The sequence below is a fragment of the Oryctolagus cuniculus genome, chromosome 5, assembly GCF_964237555.1.
Source record: "Oryctolagus cuniculus chromosome 5, mOryCun1.1, whole genome shotgun sequence".
NCBI lineage: Eukaryota > Metazoa > Chordata > Mammalia > Lagomorpha > Leporidae > Oryctolagus > Oryctolagus cuniculus.
In genome coordinates, this window is record NC_091436.1 from 117,200,102 (window position 1) to 117,224,603 (window position 24,502).

The 24,502-nt window shown below is 41.1% G+C and overlaps 1 protein-coding gene across 5 annotated transcripts in view; it reads right to left on the bottom strand.

The window, feature by feature from the left end:
* Positions 1–24,502, bottom strand: part of LOC100353681 (glutathione S-transferase alpha I) — a 40,102-nt gene that overhangs the window by 5,009 nt on the left and 10,591 nt on the right. For 2 of the 5 annotated variants that reach the window (XM_051855634.2, XM_051855636.2), the window contains 3 exons: positions 10,659–10,763; positions 1,717–1,768; positions 653–785 (listed from right to left, as the gene is read on the bottom strand). In XM_051855634.2, the coding sequence (XP_051711594.1) occupies positions 653–785; positions 1,717–1,768; positions 10,659–10,763 (290 nt within the window). Of the gene's footprint in view, positions 1–652; positions 786–1,716; positions 1,769–10,658; positions 10,764–14,387; positions 14,430–17,750; positions 17,907–24,502 lie in introns of those variants that run through there. The other 3 variants (XM_008263054.4, XM_051855635.2, XM_017345196.3) reach the window with 3 other exon arrangements.

The following is a 24,502-nucleotide window of genomic DNA, read 5'->3' on the forward strand; positions in this document are numbered from 1 at the left end:
TTGAAGCACTTCCCATACTTCCATACAAGATACTATTTTCAACCCTACAGTTCCATCACAATAGGAAGGAGACCCCCAAAACTTTGCTGATATTGAATTAACATGGCTACTTTAGTTCTCTATGGCATGTACCAGTTAACTTCATGATCTTGGGCACCAACCTTTGATGACCCTTGTCAAGTTGACCCATCCATATAATCAACTGGTAACTTAAGTTTATGATTGTCATTTTTATAATGTCTAGAATTTAAAAACATCTTCTTGCATCCTTTCCTTCCCAGGCCTTCATCTCAGGATGTTCAAACTTTCTGACACTGTTCTGTGTTGTCGACTGGAGTCCAGGCTCTAAAGGCCTGAGCCCCTGCAATCGTGATTCCTCTACCCTCTGACTTCTTAATTGCTCAGGGTTTGTAAACCTCTGTCATTGGTCTACAGCCATGAACTGCATACTCTCCTATGATCCCACTAACTGAAATCTACCCTAATCACCTTCCCTCATGTCCGTATGACTCTGCCCTACTAGACCTCGGGACATGCCCACAATCCCACTTCTGCTGGTCCTGATCCCTCTGCCATGGTCCTGTTCATACAAGGCAGACCCCACATCATCCCCGTGTTATCTGCTATTGTAAGAACAGAAAATATACCGTACAGGGCTCTCTCCTTTATGTCTTTCCCATACAGGTGGTGTTTGTTGGCAATGTAGTTGAGAATAGCTCTGGACTGCACCAGCTTCATCCCATCAATCTCAACCATGGGTGCTTGCTGGAACATCAATACCCCATCTTTTGGAAAAAGCAAAGAGGAAGAGAATAATGAGCTATCTCTGGATCCTAGTTTTTCAGGAAAAAAAAAAGTGTTTACTGTAATGGCTGAAGATATAAAATGAGAAATTACCTTTCAAGTAAAATATCATTTTGTTTTTAGCCCACCATAGTCCTTTTCCTTATCTATCCTCTTTTCACTTTCTGCCTATTGTTTAATTGATGTTTTTATTTTCCATTTACATAAGGTAAAGAGTGCTACTTTTTTTGTTGTTTATCTTCATGAATACTTTGGGCGGCAGGTGGGAGAAGCTGTAATAGGGAAGTCACATACCGCTTAGAACAAGAAGTTCCCAAAGTCTTATGTCCAAGACTTTAATGACAGACCTAAGAGAGATTTCTACGTGGGGCCCTCTCTGTACTCTAGACCTGTGTCCTTGACCCCATGGCTGCTGGCCCTTGCTCTTCCTCTCCCTCCTCACATTCTAACCTGGACTTTCAGCTAATTCAGCACCATCTCACGGTCAGTCCCATGATAGTACTTTGCCAAATGTGCAATAGAAAACAACTCAAGATAACTGTTGGCTTTATTTCTCGTCCTTTCATCTAACGAACGTCCCTGGAAGGGGAGAGCCGTCTGGAATCCTATGCTGACTGTAGCCATTTCTGGTTCTGCAAGCAGCACAAAGCAAGGACTCGACAACTACAGGACTCTGAGGAGGATACATTTGGCAAACAGAATTCTGGCCCTTTGAGCTCTGAGATAGTTGTCAGATCTGCTCAAGGAACCCAATCCTATTTTAATCATTTTATTCCTCTCCACATTCCAATCACCACATTACAAACACACAGCTCTCACTTGGTGTTTAAGCCATCTACTCATGCTTAAACCTTTGGTGCTTGTGTGTTTATTTGATACACTCATGTGAGCCGAGTAGCCAGTTGTTCTTACCATTTCTTAACTTCTCCAAATCTTCTCGAGTTTTCATAAATTTCTCCTCAAACTGGAAGCAGAAACAGGAAAAGAGCTCTTATTCTATAGTATTATAGGCCTTTAAACTTGAATGGTCTCTGTCATGTACATAATATGGAAAGGGTAAGTGTTCTAAGTTTGGCAGGTACAAAGGGGAGAGCCGTCTGAAATCCTATGCTGACTGTAGCCATTTCTGGTTCTGCAAGAAGCACAAAGCAAGGATTGGACAATTACAGGACTCTAAGGAGGATACATTTGGCAAACAGAGTTCTGGCCCTTTGAGCTCTGAGATTAGATATATGAATAAAAGGGCGTAAGTCAAAGCATATAGTTGTTCATTTTTTCAGATTCAATTCACCTTCACCCTGACCCAACAAATGCACACAGTTCAGTCAGAATTCGGGAGAGGACATCCCTGGAGGAGAGGAACTGTATATACAATTCTAAGAGTGGTGTTGTAGTATCTTCAGAAATCCTGTGTCTCTACCTGAGATCAGGACAGAACCTGGTATGTCAAGAGCATGGGATATGCCATCGGACCATGAACGTGGACCATTCTTCCACTGAGGGGCCTCTGCTGCAATTTGCCTCACCCCATTCAGCAGGAAACTTGCCATAGGTGACATGGTCCCGGCTGTTGCTCAGCTTTCACTCGTGCAACTAGAATTCCTAATACACATCAGGATAGAATTCCCAATCTAGGGAAGAAATTAGTCTCCACTGGAATGTTTAACTAAACTTGATTTTTGTGAGCATGTGAGTTCCCACACAGCTTTTATCAGAAAAAAACCTTGGTGTCTGATCTGTCTACATGGATATAGTCATCTTTTTCATGTACTTGTTGAACATGTTACTCCAATTCTTTCTGTTTCAATACCCTAAAGCTATAAAATGAACACAGTTACATAGTTATGCTATCTACATTATAGGTGGGTGTGAGTATTCAATCATTGAGTTATACAGAGCACCTAGAAAAGCACCAAGTCTATATTAATTGTTCCATAAATAAAAAATTTTTGTTAGCATTTTAATGGATGTTGCTATTTTATCATACTACCCTTTAATCTTTTTCACATTAAAGCTGTCAAATATTGCTGAAAATGTACATTTTTTTCATCTACAAACTTTGGCATAAATCACACCTTGTCCTAAGACCAGTGACTCTGGTTGAGGTGGCAGCCTCAATCTCATCAGAAACTCTGTGTGGCTCCCAGGATTTAATATAAATAGGAACATCAGTTTTCATATGATGATGCAATTTACATTCTAAGCAGGCTTACAAACCAAAAGCCCATGGGAACAAACAGCAAGATTTTCTGGAGGTCTGGCTCTGCAGCCCCTTCCTCCTACCTCCCCCTGTCCCACAGACCCAGGGTCTGGTTGCATAGGCTGAGCCACTGCCTGCTGGGGCCTGAGCTTCCTACTGCTGAGCCAGCAGCCACTTCTCCTGTGAGCACCTCACCTAGAGAAGCCGTTAGTTGTGTTCATCCACTCTGTGCACTCACATCATGGAGTAATCTGGCTCCACACACCTGTCAAGGAGAACTTGGTGATGAAGGGCAGAACCCAGATGCACAGGATGGTAAATACATTGGAATGTGCACTAAAGAAAGAAATATCGTGCCTTTGGAGACATTATCAGTATATTAAAGAGGGAAGTGACAGGACAATGGCTGTCCATGCTCAGACCAATGAGGCTAGAAGGATGGTTTTCAAGAAATCAAGACACTCCAAGGTTGTAGGGAGGCCACCACCGGACAAGAGAGGCAATCTTTCTCTGGGTTTTGACCACCCTAGGGAGATCTGTACTGAGCAATGTCTTGAGGGGAAAGATGAGGGTCTGGAATAATGAGAACAGATTGGACCATGGAAAAGAGAATTCAGATTTACCTTCTGCCCACAGAAAAGCAGAAGGTCGAGAAAATTCCTTGAGCATTTTGATGAGGTTGTGAAGAAGGCTAACTCTAAACCTGAAAACATCCTTGAAACAGTGTTTGAATATTGCTTTGATGGCTGCTATCACAAACCCTCTTTAGAATATTTTTCATCTGGAGCTGGTGCTATTGCATACTAGGTTAAGATGCCACCTGCATCCCATATTGGCACCAGTTGGAATCCTGGTTGCTCCAAATCTGATCCAGCTCCCTGCTAATGCACCTGGGAAAGCAGCAGAAAATGGCCCAACTTCTTGCTCCCCTGCACCCATGAGGGAGACCCAGAAGAACCTCCTGGATCCTGGCTTTAGTCTGGCCCATTTCCTGCTGTCACAGCCACTGAGGAGTGAACCTGCAGATGGAAAACCTCTCCCTTCCTCCCTTCTACCCTCTCTGTCTCTTCCTCTCTCTGTGTAACTCTGCCTTTCAAATAAAATAAATCAATCTTTTTTTAAAAAGAATATTTTCACTCATTCAAAACAGCATCTCCAGGATGGCATTTGGTGCACTGGTTGAGACATCTCTTGGAATGTCCACACCCCATATTGGAGTACTAGAATTTGAACCTGGCTCTGCTTGGATTCTAACTTCTTGCCAATGCACACCCTGGGAGGCAGCAGGTGATGGATCAAGTCCTTGGGTCCCTACCACCCATGTCAGAGATTTGGGCTCCTGTATTCTGAAATAGCTTTACTGGTGCCAGCATTAGAAAACTGAATCAGTAGAGATATTCTCTCTCCCTCTCTCTCCTCTCTTTCTCTCTCTCGCTTTCTCTTTCTCTCTCACCCTTTCTCTCTCTCTCTCTCCTGTCCTCCCTCCCTCCTTCTTTGTGTGTATGTGTCTTCCTACCACTCAAATAAATTTAATTAATTAATTAATATTTTTAAAGTATATCTCAACTAATGACTGGAAAGTATATCATGTTACAAATTAAATTTTATGGTGATTTTTCTGGCCACAGGAGTAGAGAATGAATTCAGGCTCAATGTTATCTTATGGTGTTCATGAAACAAAAGAATGGTATTAGTTTGTTCTTTGTTTTTATTCAAAAACAATATCTCTTTTATAGGTCTGCCTTCTGTGAGCAAAGCTTTTTAGTGCACCTCCCTATACCTTTAGTATCTATAACATGCTAGGATTAGGGAGTCCCACATCCTCTTTATCTGACAGGTTTTAGATGTTCAATCTGTTAAGGGAATTTGTGGTGTAAATGACAAAGGTACTTCTATGCGGTCAGTTATGAACAGCGAATGCAAATTAATAAAATGGATTCCTGGCAATATTTTGGTATTTCTCAAATAACTAACCATTTCCTATGGAAAGGTGGGCTTTATTTTATTACAACTTGTACAAAGTTGCATGATAGGATATAGTCTTTGTTTCCACAATTAGGGTTGGGGGCACTAGGGGTTCAGAACCTGGAAGAACCGTCAGTTTTTTCTATCATCTTCTGAGGTTAGAGGGGGAGGATTACACCTGATGCTATGAGTTCCTTTTGCTCTATGCTACACTGTTTAACATGATTTCCAGAAGTGGAAACTTGAAATGCATGTGTTAGATCTATTCTACAATGATTCAGTATCATCTTCAAAGTTTTTTGTTTGCTTTCTAGTCTAAAAATAGGGTCAGGGTAAATTGAGAGAAACAATTTAATGATTAAATTTCCAATTTATATTTTATTTTCTTGAATACTTGTTTCATAGTTAACATTGTTCTTTAGTCAGAAAAAAAATAATAAATTTGTGTTATAAATGTTTGATTCCTCTCCTGTATACTTTAGCAGTTTTTTTTGGCATCATATTGAAGCATTTAAAGGTCCATAATTTATTAAAGGCCAAAGAGCCCAGAAGAATTTTCTTTGATGTCTATTCTTCCCTTTGAAAATGCTGAGAAATTTGTTTTCTCCTTTCTTTTGCTTTTCCTTCTACTGCTTCTATGTATCTATCACTTTTATTCTAAGTGATAGTCAAGGCTCCTAATATGAGGTTTCTTTAAAGTATTTCTCATTTTTAGCATTTATACTGTTTGGAACACAAAGTTAAATTAGGCAAGAAACGTTATCTTTATACAGTTACATTTTATACTTAAAGTTATTGAGGACAGCATAATTGGTGGTGCTATAACAGAATCATTTATTTCTATAAGTTATGAAATTCACTTATTATTAATATTTTTTCAACATGCCATTAGAAAACAAAGCTTCTTTAAGTACTGTGACATCGTGGTCACCAAAATTCATATTGAGATGAAGATCTTAGTTTCTTGGAAGAGACTGTTATTAGTATTTATATAATGCTTCAGTCCAGCCAAAACAGAGGAGCTTCATATGTAGATGTGGCAAACTAAGGTAGTGCGCAGCAAGAGTATTGTGAATGTTCCTGCTTGTATGAATAAAGATACCTATCAAACAGGAGTCTACATATTGATGACAAGGCTATGAGTAAAGAACAGCCTGCTGAAACTAGGTGCCCTGCTTCCTCCCAGCAGATTCTATGGCATTTGAGAACAGATATGAAGAAGCATGGTAATTATTGAATTATGAGGTTTACTTCTTTTCTTGATTTTAAGGAGAAATATAAGTTGACAACATTGAACACTGAGGTTGATTGAAATTTATTTGACTTCACTAGTTTGGTCATTGATTTGCTAATGATACAGTCACTAAAAAGTTTTTGATTTTCTACAAAGACTCTAATTTGATCCTTGTAGTTTAAAAAATAATACTAATAACCTTATTTCTAACCATTAATGAGTTGAATGTGTATTAATTATTTTGTAAGCAATCCCAGTTTAAAATGAGAGTTTATCTTGATTTCAATACTGAGATGATTTAGTTCTAATCATAGCTCTGCCTCACAGTAACCGTGATCTGTGCATAATCACTTCAGCTCACCATGTCTCAGTTTCCTCATCTTTAAAATGCTGTAGAACATTGTCTTTAAAGGAATATTGTGGTCTTTTCAAAATATATGTGAGAACTTGAAAAAAAAACTGTGGAAAACATGTATTATATTTTCAATGCATTTGTCCAGGAGCTTTTGAAGTACCTTGTATAGTACAGGTCCTGGCCCACAAAGACCAAGTAATAAACACTGACTATTGTAATTTAATACAGCTCCGCATGATGAATAGGTCGGGATATTTTGGTTTCTAACATGCTCATGGAACAGCTTGTTGTGGATCTACACAATCACAGAGGATCAGGCTGTAGAGAGAGGAAGGTGGTAAGTGCCAGCAATTTCAAAACGCCCCATTTAGGAAAACCTACATGATGTGAGGGGAGGGATGATCACCACAGGAGGGTGGCTGAGGTGGGATGGGGTTCGTAAGTGTAGAGTTGCCTATAAGGCTGATGATGATGAGTGGGATGGTAGGGATCAGCCTTGGGGTGCAGAGAATCCCTGAATTCTAAGCAAGGGGTACAGTCACCCCTTATCCACCACCCTCTTCCACCAGGCTGGGGTGGATAGAAGGTGGATAGATAGGCTGTGGGCATCACCACTACCTCCTCCTCCTGTGCTGAGCTCTCCTGCTAGGACTCCAAACATGTCCCTAACCATAGGACTGAGGTCTGGATGATGGTGAAACCAGCTGACGCATTTCTAAAAAAGAAAACTATCCAAAAAGGCATTGCAACATTTGTATTTTGTGTGTGTCTTGTTTCTTCAAAAGAAAAAAAAAAAAGGACCAGGTTAAAGTCCCATCCATCATGAAGCAACTGAGAAGGTGAAATCCCAGGCTTAGGTAAACATTTTCCTGTGAGGCTGAAAGGAGAGCTCTAGAAGTTCCCTCCACAGGACACCACTTTCACCCTGAAACACTCCTCTTCTGGTCCCACCTGAGGAACAGATCTGTGGAGATTGTCCATGATTTGTCCACCAGAAAAACACACAATTGTTGGGTCCATCTGTCATGATTGAAAACTGTTTTTCTCAATGTTGCCTCTAGGAGGCAGCACTCAACAAAGGCACACAGACACCTGCCAAGATTTTTTGTTCAGACTTCAAGAATGGCCTTCTAACACTGTAAAATACTGCTCCTTACCCCACTTATTCACTTATTTATTTGTCTCCATCCTCAAAATTGTGTGGGTTGCCTGAGGACAGATATCTTGTTCGCCTTTTCTTTATTCTAATGAATTTATTAATACATTAAATTCTCAGGGTCACAGTAAGTTCATGATAATTAAATCTATAACATAACACAAGTCTCATCAATTCTCATATTAATATGATATTAGCACAAGAAGAACAAAGTTAATGTAGTTCATGCAGTTCGTAGGTACAATTTTAGTATAATGATATCTTGCCCCCGCTTTCTTGCTTGCTTGCTTTTTTTAATGTTTGAGATAACATGGTTTTTTTTTTACATTATATTCAATGGCTTAATGCTTCACTAAATAAGGATTTCAACCAGTCACAATACCATAGTTCAGCAGGAATATAAGCAAGGACTATAAACAATAATCAAATGAAAAGATGTTCATTTCGTTCATAGACAATAAATTTTAAAATAATCACAGATCATTAAAACTACAGTAGTATATCATTTCTAACCATTGGTTTGAGAAAGATATAAAACAAAGTTTGACAAAATTATATTTGAAGCAATATTGATTCACACAGGCATTTCTTACTTTTTTGTTTTTGTGTTTTGATTGTTTTCTTAATAAATTTTAGCTCCCACATATATTGGAGAACATGTGGTATTTGTCTTCCTATGTCCAGCTTATTTCTTTCAACATGATATTCTTCAGTTGCATCTATTTTGATGCAAATGGTAGAATTTCATTCTTTTTATAGCTGAGTAATATTCCACTGTGTGTGTGTTTACCACATTTTCCTTATCCACTTGATTGATTACATATTTTGGCTATTGTGCACAGTACTGCTTTAAGGTACTGGTATCTCTTTGATACAATGTGTTAACGTATTTTGAGTATATACACACTACTGGGATTGCTAGATAAAATGGAAAGTCTGTTTTTAGTTTTATAAGAAATCTCCCTGTCTTTTTTTTCCATAAAGCCAAGGAGCTAGCATTGACCTTGATTCATGTTAATTAGGTAGCCAGTGAATTAACTGGTCAATGAGTATGTTCCATTGTGGACAGGCAGTTGGTTACTAACCACATCTGCTGGCACCTCTTTATGATTCGTATTTACACCTTAATTATGTTGACTTTCTAATATCGTTTATCTGAATACTTTATTATGGAAACTCCCAACATGTATAAAAATAAACAGAAAAGTATAGTGTTGTTCCTTTTATTCCTCACTGAGCTTCAAGAACAAACAACTCAAGACAACTTCCTTTTGTCTACTTTTCTGTCTGCCCACCAGCCCCTCTTATAATAATTTGAAGGACCTCAAGATATAATATATTTCATCCTTAAATTCTTCAGTCTGTTTCTGTACAATGTCAGAGCTCTTTTAAGATGATCACAATATATTATCACATCTACAACACTTAAGTCTTTAATATCATCAGATACTCAACCAATATTCGTTTCTAATTGTTGTATAAATGCCATGAACCATTTTTTTGTAATTTAAGACACAATCTATATAAGGTCCATACATTTGAACTACTGGGATTGCTTTCTTCTTACTTTTTTCTTAAAAGGTTATTTTTGTAGCTTTTGAAGTTTTATTTATATATTTTTATCTGTTTGAAAGGCAGAACAAGGCCGGCGCCGCGGCTCACTAGGCTAATCCTCCGCCTAGCGGCGCCGGCACACCGGGTTCTAGTCCCGGTCGGGGCGCCGGATTCTGTCCCGGTTGCCCCTCTTCCAGGCCAGCCCTCTGCTGTGGCCAGGGAGTGCAGTGGAGGATGGCCCAGGTGCTTGGGCCCTGCACCCCATGGGAGACCAGGAAAAGCACCTGGCTCCTGCCATCAGATCAGCGCGGTGCGCCGGCCGCAGCGCGCCGGCCGCGGCGGCCATTGGAGGGTGAACCAACGGCAAAAGGAAGACCTTTCTCTGTCTCTCTCTCTCTCACTATCCACTCTGCCTGTCAAAATGAAAAAAAAAAAAAAAAAAAAAAAAAAAAGAAAGGCAGAACAACAGAGAGAAAGAGATCTTGCATCTACTTGTTGACTCCTCAAATGCCCACAGCAACCTGGGCTGAGGCAGACTGAAGCCAGGAGCCCAGAACTCGGTCGGGTCTTCCACTGAAGTGCAAGTGAGCTATGGCCTGACCAGAGTCACTCCAATTCGTCTCTGGATGACCTCTCATCACTCCGTTTGTCACTGGGTGGTCTCTATTTTTTTCTAACCAGTCACACAGCTTCTATCTACTCAAAACTAATCTTGCAAGAATGTTATCTATAAGGATTGTTTATATTAAGTGCTGGGAAAATGTGTTCGATGACCCCCCAGGTAAGTGTAACCTCACTTGTTCTAGCTTCTGTAACGAACGCTTGGCTTTGTTAATTCATTTCCAACAAGATGTAGTTTTTGCCTTTATAAGCTTACCCCTGAGCTCAATCGAGGTTGCAGGATTTGGAGAGCACATGCCCCAAGCAGCCACTGGCTTTCTAGAATAAAGACTCTGTAATTCAGCCCTGAGACTTTGGCATCCTCTGTAACTCGCTGTCCCGAATATAACACCATGTGGATGGCAGGGACCTAATTACTTGATTCATCACCTGCTGCTTCCCAGGACACACATTAGCAGGAAGCTAGATCAGAAGTGGATCTGGGACAGGAGCCCAGGCAGCCAAGTTTGGGATGTAGGCATCCCAAGCAGCATCCTAACTGCTGCGCCACTACACTCACCTCTGTGATAACGGTCTTCAATTTATTTTACTGCCTATGGTCTTTGAAGAGAAGAAGTGTTATCAACTTATTAGGTCAAATATACTAACTCCTTTGTTTATAACTGGCAATTTTAATTTTTTAATCATGCATATCCCCTCACTGTCATGAAAAAAGTATCCAGTGCAGTCAACTCTAGATTCAACATGAATGACATAACTGCAGACTCACCTCTTCTCCAGCTGCAGCCAACAGCCACCGGATGGATTCCATCTTGCCCCGTGCATTGTAGTAGTAAAGCACGGGTTTCCCTGCCATGACAATAACCTCCTGGTCCTAAATGGGAAAGAATGAATGGAATCATGAAATAAAAAATCTGTTGTATGTGTTGTATGCTGAATAGTACCAGAAGTTCTGCAAGCATCTCCCTTGTTTATGGCAGGATTTTAGAAGTTCCTGCAAGGTCTCCTGTGGCTCAAATTGTTATACAGTAGAATTCACCATCAGATGGCGTCAAACCAGTCTCATGTCCCCATTGGCTAACATGGGACCATTTTTGGCTAGTTAAAAGTGAGAGTCTGTTGTTATGTATGTATGTATGAGTGTATTTGATAGGAAGAAGAACTAGAGAACTAATATTTGTTGGAAACCTCCTGAAGATCTTTTTTTTAACTTATATTTAATGAATATAAATTTCCAAAGTACAGCTTATGGATTACAATGGCTTCCCCCCCATAACGTCCCTCCCACCCGCAACCCTCCCCTCTCCCACTCCCTCTTCCTTTCCATTCACATCAAGATTCATTTTCGATTCTCTTTATATACAGAAGATCAGTTTAGCATATATTAAGTAAAGCTTTCAACAGTTTGCACCCACATAGAAACACAAAGTGAAAAATAATGTTTGAGTACTAGTTATAGCATTAATTCACAATGTACAGCACATTTAGGGCAGAGATCCTACATGAGGAGTAAGTGCACAGTGACTCCTGTTGTTGACTTAACAAATTGACACTCTTGTTTACAGCGTCAGTAATCACCCTAGGCTCTTGTCATGAGTTGCCAAGGCTATGGAGGCCCTTTGAGTTCGCCGATTCTTATCTTATTTAGACAAGGTCATAGTCAAAGTGGAAGTTCTCTCCTCCCTTCAGAGAAAGGTACCTCCTTCTATGATGTCCTGTTCTTTCCACTGGGATCTCACTCACAGAGATCTTTCATATAGGTTTTTTTGTGTGTGTGTTTTTGCCAGAGTGTCTTAGCTTTCCATGCCTAAAATACTCTCATGGGCTCTTCAGCCATATCCAAATGCCTTAAGGGCTGATTCTGAGGCAAGAGTGCTATTGAGGACATCCGTCATTCTATGAGTCTGCTGTGTATCCTGCTTCCCATGATGGATCGTTCTCACTCTTTTTTGTTCTATCGGTTAGTATTTTCAGACACTAGTCTTGTTTATGTGATCCCTTTGACTCTTAGTCTTATCATTATGGCCAACTGTGAACAGAAATTGATCACTTGGAATAGTGAGATGGCATTGGTACATGCCTCCTTGATGGGATTGAATTGGAATCCCCTGGTATGTTTCTACTCTACTGTTGGGGCAAGTCAGCTTGAGCATGTCCCAAATTGTACCTCTCCTCCCTCTCTTATTCCCACTCTTATATTTAACAGGGATCACTTTTCAGTTAAGTTTCAACACTTAAGAATAATTGTGTATTAATTGCAGAGTTCAACCAATAGTATTAAGTAGAACAAAAAAATACTAAAGCAGGCACCACGGCTCACTAGGCTAATCCTCTGCCTTGCGGCGCCGGCACACCAGGTTCTAGATCTGGTTGGGGCACCGGATACTGTCCTTGTTGCCCCACCCCTTCCAGGCCAGCTCTCTGCTGTGGCCCGGGAGTGCAGTGGAGGATGGCCCAAGTACTTGGGCCCTGCACCCCATGGGAGACCAGGAGAAGCACCTGGCTCCTGCCTTTGGATCAGCGCAGTGCGCCGGCCGCAGCGCACCGGCCATGGTGGCCATTGGAGGGTGAACCAACAGCAAAAGGAAGACCTTTCTCTCTGTCTCTCTCTCTCACTGTCCACTCTGCCTGTCAAAAAAAAAATACTAAAAGGGATAAAGTATTAAGTTGTTCATCAACAGTCAGGGCAAGGGCTGATCTAGTCACTGTTTATCAAAGTGTCCATTTCACTTCACCAGGTTTCCTTTTTGGTGCTCGGTTAATTGTCACCAATCAGGGAGAACATATGATATTTGTCCCTTTGGGACTGGCTTAGTAAACCTGAAGATCTTGCCCTAATGCCTTTGGTATGTCATTCCAGTATTTGTAATCTTCACAATAGCTCTGCGAATTAGTCATTAGTATCTGCATTTTTAGGTTAATGAAACTTAATATCAAAGGGATTAATTGCAATATGCACTGTCACACTGTGCATATTGAGTAAGCTTGAATATTCACACCAAGACTAAAAACGAAGGAAGCCTGGAATGAACACATTAAAGTCCCTGGGAACCCTTTTGGAGGCCCTGAAACCAGAAGGCATCACTGACAGAGAGGTCCAGGAGGGTGCAAGCTCTCCCTTCAGCTCTTGGGCTGTTGGACTGCATTTGATTAAAAGCAGAACTTTGCCTACTGACATTGTTAACTGTAGCTCAAAGATTCAAATTCTTTCCAGATAGAAGATGCTAATTCCTTGCCTCTTCTGGAATCCTATATTCTACTACTACTACTAGGTGCATTGTATCTTATAGTCTAGAAAAGGAGATGCTGCTGCATTCGCTTTACAGTATATGAATTGCAGTGAACATTTGTTCAATGGCTGACACACTCTGGACACTCACAAATATTATCATTCATTCTTGGACGCTGTTGACTCTCACTCTAATTCTAATAATGCTGCATACTCTGGCTCTATGGCTTCCAGTGCTTTCTAAAAGCTGGTTTATATTCCAGTGATTATCTACTTCTGAGTGTGAGTGCATGCAGCATCCTGTGGTCCAGTGATTCTCTACTGGAGGTAATTCTGCTTCCCAGCCACAGCAGGTGTTCAACAATGTCTCAAGATACTTTTGGATGTCACAATGTGGGTCTGGGGTGTAATGCTACAGCTGCAGATGTCTGGGTGAAAGGATGTCTCTAAATGTCCTACAATGGGCAGGATAGCCCCCCCCCCACCCTCCCCACTGTGCTAAGGGTTAGCAGTGCTGAAGCAGAGAGACTTGCCTTGAGATAGTTAGGTTTGCCACAAGCTATTTAAAACCCAGGGGGAGGGGCTGGCACTATGGAGTAGCCACAGCCTGCAGTGCTGGCATCCTAAATGGCCGCCAGTTCGAGTCCCAGCTGCTCCACTTCTGATCCAGCTCTCTACTGTGGACTGAGAAAGCAGTGGAATATGGTCCAAGTCCTTGGGCCCCTATACCCACGTGGGAGGCCCAGAAGAAGCTCCTGGCTCCTGGCTTCGGATTGGCACAGCTCCGGCCACTGCAGCCATCTAGGAAGTAAACTAGAGGATGGACGACCTCTCTCTCACTCTGTCTCTGCCTCTCTGTAACTTTGCCTTTCAAATAAATAAATAAATCCTTAAAAATAAATAAATAAAAATAAAGCCCAGGGAGAGAATTGGACTTGTCATCTCTCTGGCGAGCAGCAAAGATTAAATGACCATATAGTTCTATCAGACTAATTTATTTCTATTACCATGCATCTTTATTTTGAATGCTCACAGCATACATAGTATTACATAGTCGCACCTCATGGTTTTCTAAATTCTTCATTTTTACATTTTTGTAAAGGTGTATCCAGCAGAGACCAAGGAAGCATTCTTAAACTATCATCTAGACACATCGAGAAGGTATAATGTGAGCATAAAATGACTTTTCTTGTCAAAGGACATATTTTAAATTATTTTTCTCAGTACCTGGAGAGAAGGATGTGAAAGATTTATAAGATCAGTGCTTACCTTGCTAAAGGCTGTCACCCTCTTTGTTCAACAACTCAGTTACTATTTATTTGAATGACTCCTTCCTATTGAAGGAAGCAGAGTCCAGTTAGGGAAAAGCCACTCCCACAAATTTTCTAAATAAATTAGAATGAAAAGGCTAAAGATCTATTAGGGATCTAATAGAAAACAACTTGTTGATAGATTCCATTTGAAATATGGTGATGAGTTCAAACAAAACCCTTAAGATAGAATTTACTCTGTGACTGAGTGGGGACCACTTTTTGAAGAGCCTGATTGTGAGGTTTCCAAGCAAGGCCTAAGCCAGATGAAAACCTCCCCTGTGGGTTAGCCTGGAAGTAATGTCTGTGAGGAGTGGCTGATGGCTCTCTGAAACACTTCACATACCGAGTTGCTTCAGGAAACATGGGATACCCTTGAGAATGTGAACTTCAGACAAATAATCCACAATTTTTTAGGGTAAGAATGTGAAATATGTTTATAATGAAAATTATTGATGGTTTACCTTGAATTCATATATACCTGTGAGTCCTATATTTCATCTGCTAATCAAGATGCTCTATTTGCACACTCTTTCCTCTCTATCACACTCAAATTTACCCACTAATCTGTGGTCTTTGCACCTGCTGCTTGTGCTGACTGGAACATTCTTCCTGGGGCTACCACTATACTTGCTATATTTTAACTTCCCTTATATTACTTTGAAATTACATCTTTTTTAATTGACACATAAAATCTACATATTTATGGAATTTCACACAATGTTTTGAAACATTCCTGTATTCATAAGCAATGCTTATATCAGGTAAATATCTATCAGATATTTAACATTATGTATTTAACATCAGTTACTCTGGTCAAGCCACTATGGAAGTCAGTCTGGAGATTCCTCAGAAACCTGAATATAACCCTACCATTCAACCCAGCCATCCCATTCCTTGGAATTTACCCAAAGGAAATTAAATTGGCAAACAAAAAAGCGGTCTGCACCTTAATGTTTATTGCAGCTCAATTCACAATAGCTAAGACCTGGAACCAACCTAAATGCCCATAAACAGTAGACTGGATAAAGAAATTATGGGATATGTACTCTTTAGAATACTATACAGCAGAAAAAAAAAAAAAAAAAAAACAATGAAATCCGGTCATTTGCAACAAAATGGAGGAATCTGGAACACATCATGCTGAGTGAAATAAGCCAGTCCCAAAGGGACAAATATCATATGTTCTCCCTGATCGGTGACAACTGACTGAACACCAAAAAGGAAACCTGTTGAAGTGAAATGGACACTATGAGAAATGGTGACTTGATCAGCCATAGCCCGGACTGTTGATGAACAACTTAATATGTTATCCCTCTTAGCATTTTTTCTGTCTGTTCTACTTAATACTATTGGTTTAATTCTGTAATTAATACACAGTTATTCTTAAGTGTTGAAACTTAACTGAAAAGTGATCCCTGTTAAACATAAGAGTGGGAATGAGAGAGGGAAGGGATGTACAATTTGGGACATGCTCAAGCTGACTTGCCCCAACAGTAGAGTAGAAACATACCAGGGGATTCCAATTCAATCCCATCAAGGTGGCATGTACCAATGCCATCTCACTATTCCAAGTGATCAATTTCAGTTCACAATTGATCATAATGAAAGGACTAAGAGTCAAAGGGATCACATAAACAAGACTAGTGTCTGCTAATACTAACCAATAGAATAAAAAAGGGAGAGAATGATCCAACATGGGAAGTGAGATACACAGCAGACTCAGAATGGTGGATGTCCTAAACAGCACTCTGGCCTCAGAATCAGCCCTAAAGGCATTCGGATCCGGCTGAAAAGCCCATGAGAGTATTTTAGGCATGGAAAGCTAAGACACTCTGGCAAAAAAAATGACCTAAATGAAAGATCTCTGTGAGTGAGATCCCAGTGGAAAGAACAGGTCTTCAAAGAGGGAGGTGCCTTTCTCTGAAGGGAGGAGAGAACTTCCACTTTGACTATGACCTTGTCTAAATAAGATAAGAGTCAGTGAACTCAAAAGGCTTCCATAGCCTTGGCAACTCATGACTGGAGCATAGGGAGATTACTGATGCCATAAACAGGAGTGTCAATTTGTAAAGTCAACAACAGGAGTCACTGTGCACTTACTCCTCATGTAGGATCTCTGCCCTAAATGTGCTGTACATTGTGATTTAATGCTATAACTAGTACTCAAACATTATTTTTCACTTTGTGTTTCTATGTGGGTGCAAACTGTTGAAAGCTTTACTTAATGTATACTAAACTGATCTTCTGTATATAAAGAGAATTGAAAATGAATCTTGATATGAATGGAAGGCGGGAGAGAGCGGGAAAGGGGAGGGTTGCGGGTGGGAGGGAAGTCATTGCGGGTCGGGGGGGAAGCCATTGTAATCCATAAGCTGTACTTTGGAAATTTATATTCATTAAATAAAAGTTAAAAAAAAATCAGTTTCTCCCAAAGACTGAGCACTTTCATCTTGTTTTATTCTACTTCCCATAGTTCCACACAAAGATTGGCTATTGTAGCAGTTCAATACACGAGATACGTGGGTACTCAAAAAGATTGTGAAAAAAATAGAACTAAAGGATAAGTTTAAGGACAGGTATTTTCCCTAGTGATTAAGATGCCACTCTGTATGCCTGCAAATGATATGTGCTCCAGTGCCAGCTCCATTCCTGATTCCAGCTTCCTGCCAAGGCACATCCTGGGAGGTAGCAGCTTATGGCTCAAGTAACTGGGTCCTGCCACTCAGGCAGGAGACTTGGCTTGAGCTCCAGACTTTTGACTCCATCCATAGCCATTGGGGGCATTTGTGCAGTGAACCAGCTGATGGGAGATTCATTCTCATTCTCTCCCTCTCCCCCTACCCCTAGCCCTACCCCCCTCTCCCTTTCCCTTTTCAAATAAAAACAGATAAAGAAAATGTATATTATAACAATATTTTTTTAAAAAAAAGAGATGCTTTTTCATGATATGCATTTCCCGTAATTTTGGGGGCATCTTAGGGGCTTTTAAAATTTTTAAGGAAAACTTATAACTAACACAAGAGAATTTACAACAAAACCCAAATTTTCCATGACCCTAATTCAGCAGTCAATCAATATTTTTCCATCTATACCACGGAGGGCTCAAAGTTCATGTCTGCTCTCACGTCCAAATCCTTGGATCCTGTGAATGTGACCTCTTCTGGGAAATGAGTCCTTTGAGAGGTAATTGCCTTAAGGAATTTCAGGTGGATTATCGAGGGAGACCCTGAATCTAAGGACACATGTCCTCACATCAGAAAGAAGGGAAGACACAGACAGGCAGGGCGTTGAGGAGGTGGAAGACAGAGGCAGAGCTTACCGTGATTTGGCCACGGCCTCAGAAGCCACAGAATGCCAAGGCCACGAGAAGCTGGAGAGGCTCAGAGGATCCCTGCCTGGAGCTTCCAGAAGAGCAAGGCCCTGTGGAGTCCTTCCCCTCTGTCTTCTGACCTTCACAGGAGACAACTGATCGCAGCTCAGTTGTCTCCGCCCCCAGTCTGTAGCAATCCATGGCAGAACCTCCTACCCATTCCAGGCTATTCCCCCTCAACCACCATGGGGTGGTGTTGAAGCCAGCAACAGACACAATAGCACTTTGTCTATAAACAATGGTGCTAACCTCTAAACAGCAAGGACTCTTTTTCTAACACATGCACACCGATCTCCTACTGTGTCAATGCTTTATACTTCCTTCATTTCATCAAATGTTCAACAGCGTCATTTCCACAGTTGTGTGGTGACTATTTCTTTGCAACTGGGTTATTTGCATCTACCCAGACAAGGTTCATAGTATCTGAGGCACAAGAATCACTACCCTTCATGGGAATGGATGAGTAACTACAGAGTAAGGCAGTGTGTGGATTGTGTAAAGAGTTCTCCAAGCCAAGATCCACACCCCGAGGTCCTTGAGGTGTGTATAGACTGGGGCACAATTTCATTACCAACTTGTGATGAAGCACGGGGTCTCAGAAGTCATCACCCACACTATACACCTCACAGGACAATGGAGGAGGCACAGTGTTTCCCAGGGCTGTGTGAAGCCATAGCAGAGACCTCAAGACTCCCTGGAAAGCAATGAGGGGCAGGGAGTGCAGATGCAGAGGGATGGCCGGGTGAGAACTTGGGTCCACACTGGAAGGGAAGAGGCTCCACCTTGCTCAGGGAGTAGAATGAGTTGGAGATCAGGGAGCAAGAAGGCATGCTGTGAAGGCAATGCAGACCCAGCAGAGGATGGAAAGAAACTCAGTGCTGTTCAGAGTTACATTCTAGAAAAAGCACTCTGGTCTAAGTATAGAAGAAACTGGGAGGGAGTGAAGCTTCAGCCACAGCACACTGTGTGCCTGTCTGCTCTCTCGCCTCCACTCCCACTGCAGGGAAGCTGTCTCTAGACAAGAACTCCATGTGCCAAAGCCCAGATTTCTGGGGGAGATGCCCATGAAGGGCCCAGTTTGTTGGTGAAGTAGGAAATCATTCCTCGGTCTTGCACACTGGCCCAGTAACAGCCCTGGGAAAATGAGTCAACATCCACATTCATTCCATGTGATTCTCATTTAGAGTCTCTGTATCAGAAGCCCAGGCCTGAGTGACACTGGGAGAACTGAGAATGAGACTCACGTCTGTGCCCCTGAGAGTGATAAGGAGTGGAGTGAGGATGAGACAAGTGCACAGGCACAGGCACAGCTGGGCCCCCTGAGAGCATAGGTTTTTCTGCTTTATTCTTCGGTATTTCTTTACCTCCTAGAACATGCAAGAATCCATAACAGGTACAACAGCCTTAAGCAATGCACAAGAAGAAATTTTATTATTATTAGAAATAAAGTAGCTCTCCCAAAACTGAAAATTATTTTGTTATGCTATTAATCAGAAAGTGCAAAAACAAACAAGAAGCAGTTTTCCTGTGGATGCCTGAAACTGTCAGTCAAACCTGGCTCTTTGACATCCTGTGTCACAGATGTTAAAAGAAAATTCTTGAATTAACTGAAATGTGATCCCTGTTAAACATAAGAGTGGGAATAAGAGAGGGAATAGATGTATAATTTGGGACATGCTCAAGCTGACTTGCCCCAAATGGTAGAGTTAGAAACATACCAGGGGATTCCAATTCAATCCCATCAAGGTGGCATGTACCAATGCCATCTCACTATTCCAAGTGATCAATTTCAGTTCACAATTGATCATAATGAAAGGACTAAGAGTCAAAGGGAGCACATAAACAAGTCTAGTACCTGCTAACACTAACCGATAGAATAAATAAAGGGGAGAGTGATCCAACATGGGAAGTGAGATACTCAGCAGACTCATAGAATGGCAGATGTCCTAAATAGCACTCTGGCCTCAGAATCAGCCCTAAAGGCATTCAGATCTGGCTGAAAAGCCCATGAGAGTATTTCAGGCATGGAAAGCCAAGACACTCTGGCAAAAGATCTCTGTGAGTGAGATCCCAGTGGAAAGAACAGGTCTTCAAAGAAGGAGGTACCTTTCCCTGAAGGGAGGAGAGAACCTCCACTTTGACTATGACCTTGTCTAAACAAGATAAGAGTCGGAGAACTCAGAGGGCTTCCATAGCCTTGGAAACTCATGACTGGAGCATAGGGAGATTACTGAGGCCATAAACAGGAGTGTCAATTGGTAAAGTCAACAACAGGAGTCACTGTGCACTTACTCCTCATGTAGGATCTCTGTCCTTAATGTGCTGTGCATTGAGATTTAATGCTATAACGAGTACTCAAACAATATATTTCACTTTGTGTTTCTATGGGGGTGCAAACTGTTGAAATCTTTACTTAATGCATACTAAACTGATCTTCTGTAAAAAAAAAAAAAAGAAATTATCAATTCCCAACTTGACTCTCACTGGGATTAAACATGACAATAGGTCTGATCTGATTTCATCATCATTTAAAAAAATCATCTATTATTTTTCACTTTATGTTTCTGTGTGGGAGCAAACTGTTGAAATCCTTACTTAATGTATACTAAGCTGATCGTCTGTATATTAAGATAATCGAAAATGAATCTTGATGTGAATGGAAGGGGAGAGGGAGTGGGAAAGGGGAGGGTTGTGGGTGGGAGGGACGGTATGGGGGGGAAGCCATTGTAATCCATAAGCTGTACTTTGGAAATTTATATTAATTAAATAAAAGTTTAAAAAAAAGAAAATTCTTGGAAAAGATAAAACAGACAAAATAATATATATCTTCCTTTTTATTGAATTCCTAATTCTAAGAAAAACTATGGAAATCTCCATTTCTGATGTAACAAAAATGAATAAATAGTAGAAAAATCTGCCCATAGAGTTTTTTTTAAAAAGATTTATTTATTTGAAAGTCAGAGTTACACAGAGGGAGAGGAGAGGCAGATAGAGAGAGAGAGAGAGAGGTCTTCCATCCACTGGTTCATTCCTCAATTGGTTGCAACTGCCGGAGGTGTGCCATTCGGAAGCCAGGAGCCAGGAGCCTCCTCTGGTCTCTCATGCGGGTGCAGGGGCCCAAGAACTTGGGCCATCCTCCAGGCCATAGCAGAGAGCTGGATAGGAAGTGGAACAACCGTGACTCGAACCGGTGCCCATAAGGGATGCTGGTGCCACAGGAGGTGGTTTTACCCATTATGCCACAGCACCAGCCCCACCCATAGAGTTTTATTAAGCTTCTGGGTCTTTCTCAGAGAGAAGGACAAAATATTCATCCTGGATAGCAAATCACCTGAAATCTTCTTACAGTAAGCTGCTTTTCATGCCTCACAACCAGAGTCTACACCCTCATTCTGGAAACCCAGGGAAGGACGTGTGAACACTTGAGGAAGGCTGGAGGTCACAGGTCATGAGCCCAAGGATCCACTATTAGAATGCATCATGGGGAAGGCTGCCCTTCCCAGAGCTGGGAGGTAGCCACCTGCAGCAGAGGGAAGCTGACAATCATACTGGGGTCAAGCTCTTCCACGTTGTAGAGAAGTTCAACCAGGAGAATGTCAGCCTTGCTCAGCCTGTTGCCAACAAGGTAGTCTTGTCTATGGCTCTTCAATACCTGGTGACCAGAGGTCGGCCATGTTGGCTCCCACTGAAGGCTCTAAAGGGAGGCTGCTCCGTGCCTCTCTCCTGGATTCTGGTGGTTGCTGGCATTCTTGCTGCTTGTAGCTGCCTCACCAAGGGCACAGTGGGTGAAGGTGAAGAGGATGAAGGGGAAGCCAGAGGCAGTGGAATAAACTGGAAAGTGTTGGGGTGCGGGGGCTGGAGAACGTCCCACTTCCGCGCCTTCCCTTCAGTATTTTCTGGTGCTGTCTTGTGGTGTACCCAGTGTGCGTGCATTATAACTGATGAGAAACGGTCTTTCCTCTGGTCCCGCTGCTGATTGCCCAGCCTTCTGAATGTGACTAACTCCAGACTGACCACCAGGTGGCGCCCGTTCCAGGCCAAAGTGACCCCTGGTGGCTGAGGAACACGCCGCCTCAGAGTTCCCACAGTTGCCAGTGAAACTGAATGGGCTCCTTTCTTTTTTTAACCTTCCTTTCTTTTTTCGATCTCAGATACGGCCTGCTGCCCTGTACATCTGCCCTTTTCGGAGTGAAGCTTCTGAATCTTCCGGTTGCCTTCTCTGCTTCCTCATTCCCTTTTCTCCTTGTCTCACTCTGCTGCGGTTTCTGCCTCCCTGCTTCACGGCAGCGGCTCTCATCGGCCCACAGTGCCCTCCTGTTGCCAAATCCGGTGTTCGCCCCTCAGTCCTCACTCATATGCTGATGTCATGATATCCACGTTCCTGGAACTCCCCTTCTTCTCTGACCCATCCTCTGAGCCTCCTGGCTTCTTCTCTCAGCCTCCATATTCTTCTGCACCTGCTCTCTCGGCCAGAGTGACCTCATCAATCTATCACTCTTCCAGAAGCATGACTTCCAGTGCTAAGTCATAAAGACATTGAGGTTCCCTCTTGATCCCTCTTGGGTTACTTTCTCTGCGGAGGTCAGCTGCTATGTCATGAAGACACCCCAGGGGCCCCATAGAGAAGTAGACATGTCAAGGAAATGAGATAGACGCTAACTGCCAGAGAGGAAGCGAGGCTCTGCCAACAGCCACAGGAGTGGACCAGCCTGGACGTGGGCACTCCAGTCCCAGCCAACTCTTCAGGTGAATGCAGCCCCCACTGATGACTTAACTGCCACCGCCTGAGTTTGGCTTGATTCACATTTCCTTTAATGTAAAAGTTCAGAACAACAAAAACTATTGGCCAAATTTATCTAATGTCTTTCAGAAACCTAGAGATAATTCTACAAAGTATAACCAAAAGCAACAAAGAAGATTCAAAACTAGATTGCAAGCTCATGAAAAACAACTTGAGGACTATAATGGAAAGGATAAGTGGGGATTTCTAAATTCTCTAGTAATAATGATTCTTTTGGAAGGAATGGCCCCTTCAAATGAGAAATCATTTAAAAACCATTCAAGGGGAAACTAGGGCAACTGAGGGCATGTCTGTATTTTATATTTAGAAATAATAGAATACCCATACAAGTACTAATAGATAAAAATTTAGGAATGGATAGCTTGCAACATGTCTTAAGCATTTTATACTGGATAAAGTCAACCATATCTGACAGCAAGTAAAGCTCGCCATTATAAAAAATGTGGCTTAATTCTCTATCTCAGCATAAGAAAATAAATTTTATCCCACAACACACACTAAAGGGAGGATGTAAAATAATCACAGAAAAATACAGGAATTAAAATAGAAAGAACTAATTGAAAATACTACCTCCTCATTTAATAGTCCAGTACAGCCTTTTAGGAGACCAGATGGATCATATAAAATATGGAATTGATTATAAATTGTAAAACAAGCAATCCCCAACTGTACAAAGAGCTCTGCTGGATATTGATGCTTTAATGAATTCAATAAAACAGAGAGGTAATATATTACATCACTATTGATTTATATAACTTTTTTTACCCTTAGATATTAATTCTAAACACTCAACAGTGTTTTCTTGAGAAAAATAAACAATATTAATTTACTTGGCTACCACATATAATTTTAACTCCCCTGTGCCAGCCCATGAACATTTAACCTTACATCTTTGAAATTTGTGCCTAAATTTCCAGATTATAAAATCAATTCATATATGGACAATATTACTCCCAGGAAACAACTCTAATGATCTACTGAACCTTGTCAATATTTTAAGAGACACAAATGGACAATAAATAATAATAAAATTCAATGTTCTTCTAACCAGTAAAATGTGTAAAAACTGAAAGAAGATTATTCCTGTGCCTATCCTAGACATGTTGAAGGCAATATATAAGACATTTAGGAATAGCTCTCCAACCTCTATATAAAATAACAGGGAGATCTCAGAATTTCAAATGGGGATTTAGAACAAGAGTAAGCCCTCCAATGTTGGGATTCTTATTTTTATAATTTCCAAAAGAAGATATTACCCATAGAGTTAAAGTTATTTAAGATTGAAATTATGGCTCTTGGTCTCTGTGAGGTAAGGCCTCATCTACCCCTGAATTCACCAGTGCATGGAACTTTTTCTAGGATTGACCACATACGAGGCCATAAAGCAAGTCTCAGCAAATTCAAAAGAATCAAAATCATACCAGGCATCTTCTCAGACCACAGTGGAATGAATCTGGAAATTATCAACTCAGGAAAACCTAGAGCATATGTAAACACATGGAGACTGAACAACATGCTCCTGAATGAATAGTGGGTCATAGAAGAAATCAAAAGAGAAATCAAAAACTTCCTGGAAGCAAATGAAAATAACAACACAACATATCAAAACTTATGGGATACAGCAAAAACAGTGTTAAGAGGAAAGTTTATAGTAATAGGTGCCTACATCAAGAAATTGGAAAGGCACCAAATAAATGAGCTATCAATGTGATTCAAGGATCTAGAAAAACTGCAGCAAACCAGACTCAAAACTAGTAGGAGAAGAAAAATAATTAAAATTAGAAAAGAAATCAACAGAATTGATTCCAAAAAACATTACTAAAGATCAGTAAAATGAAGACCTGATTTTTTGAAAAAATAAACAAAATTTACATACCATTGGCCCAACTAACTAAAAAAA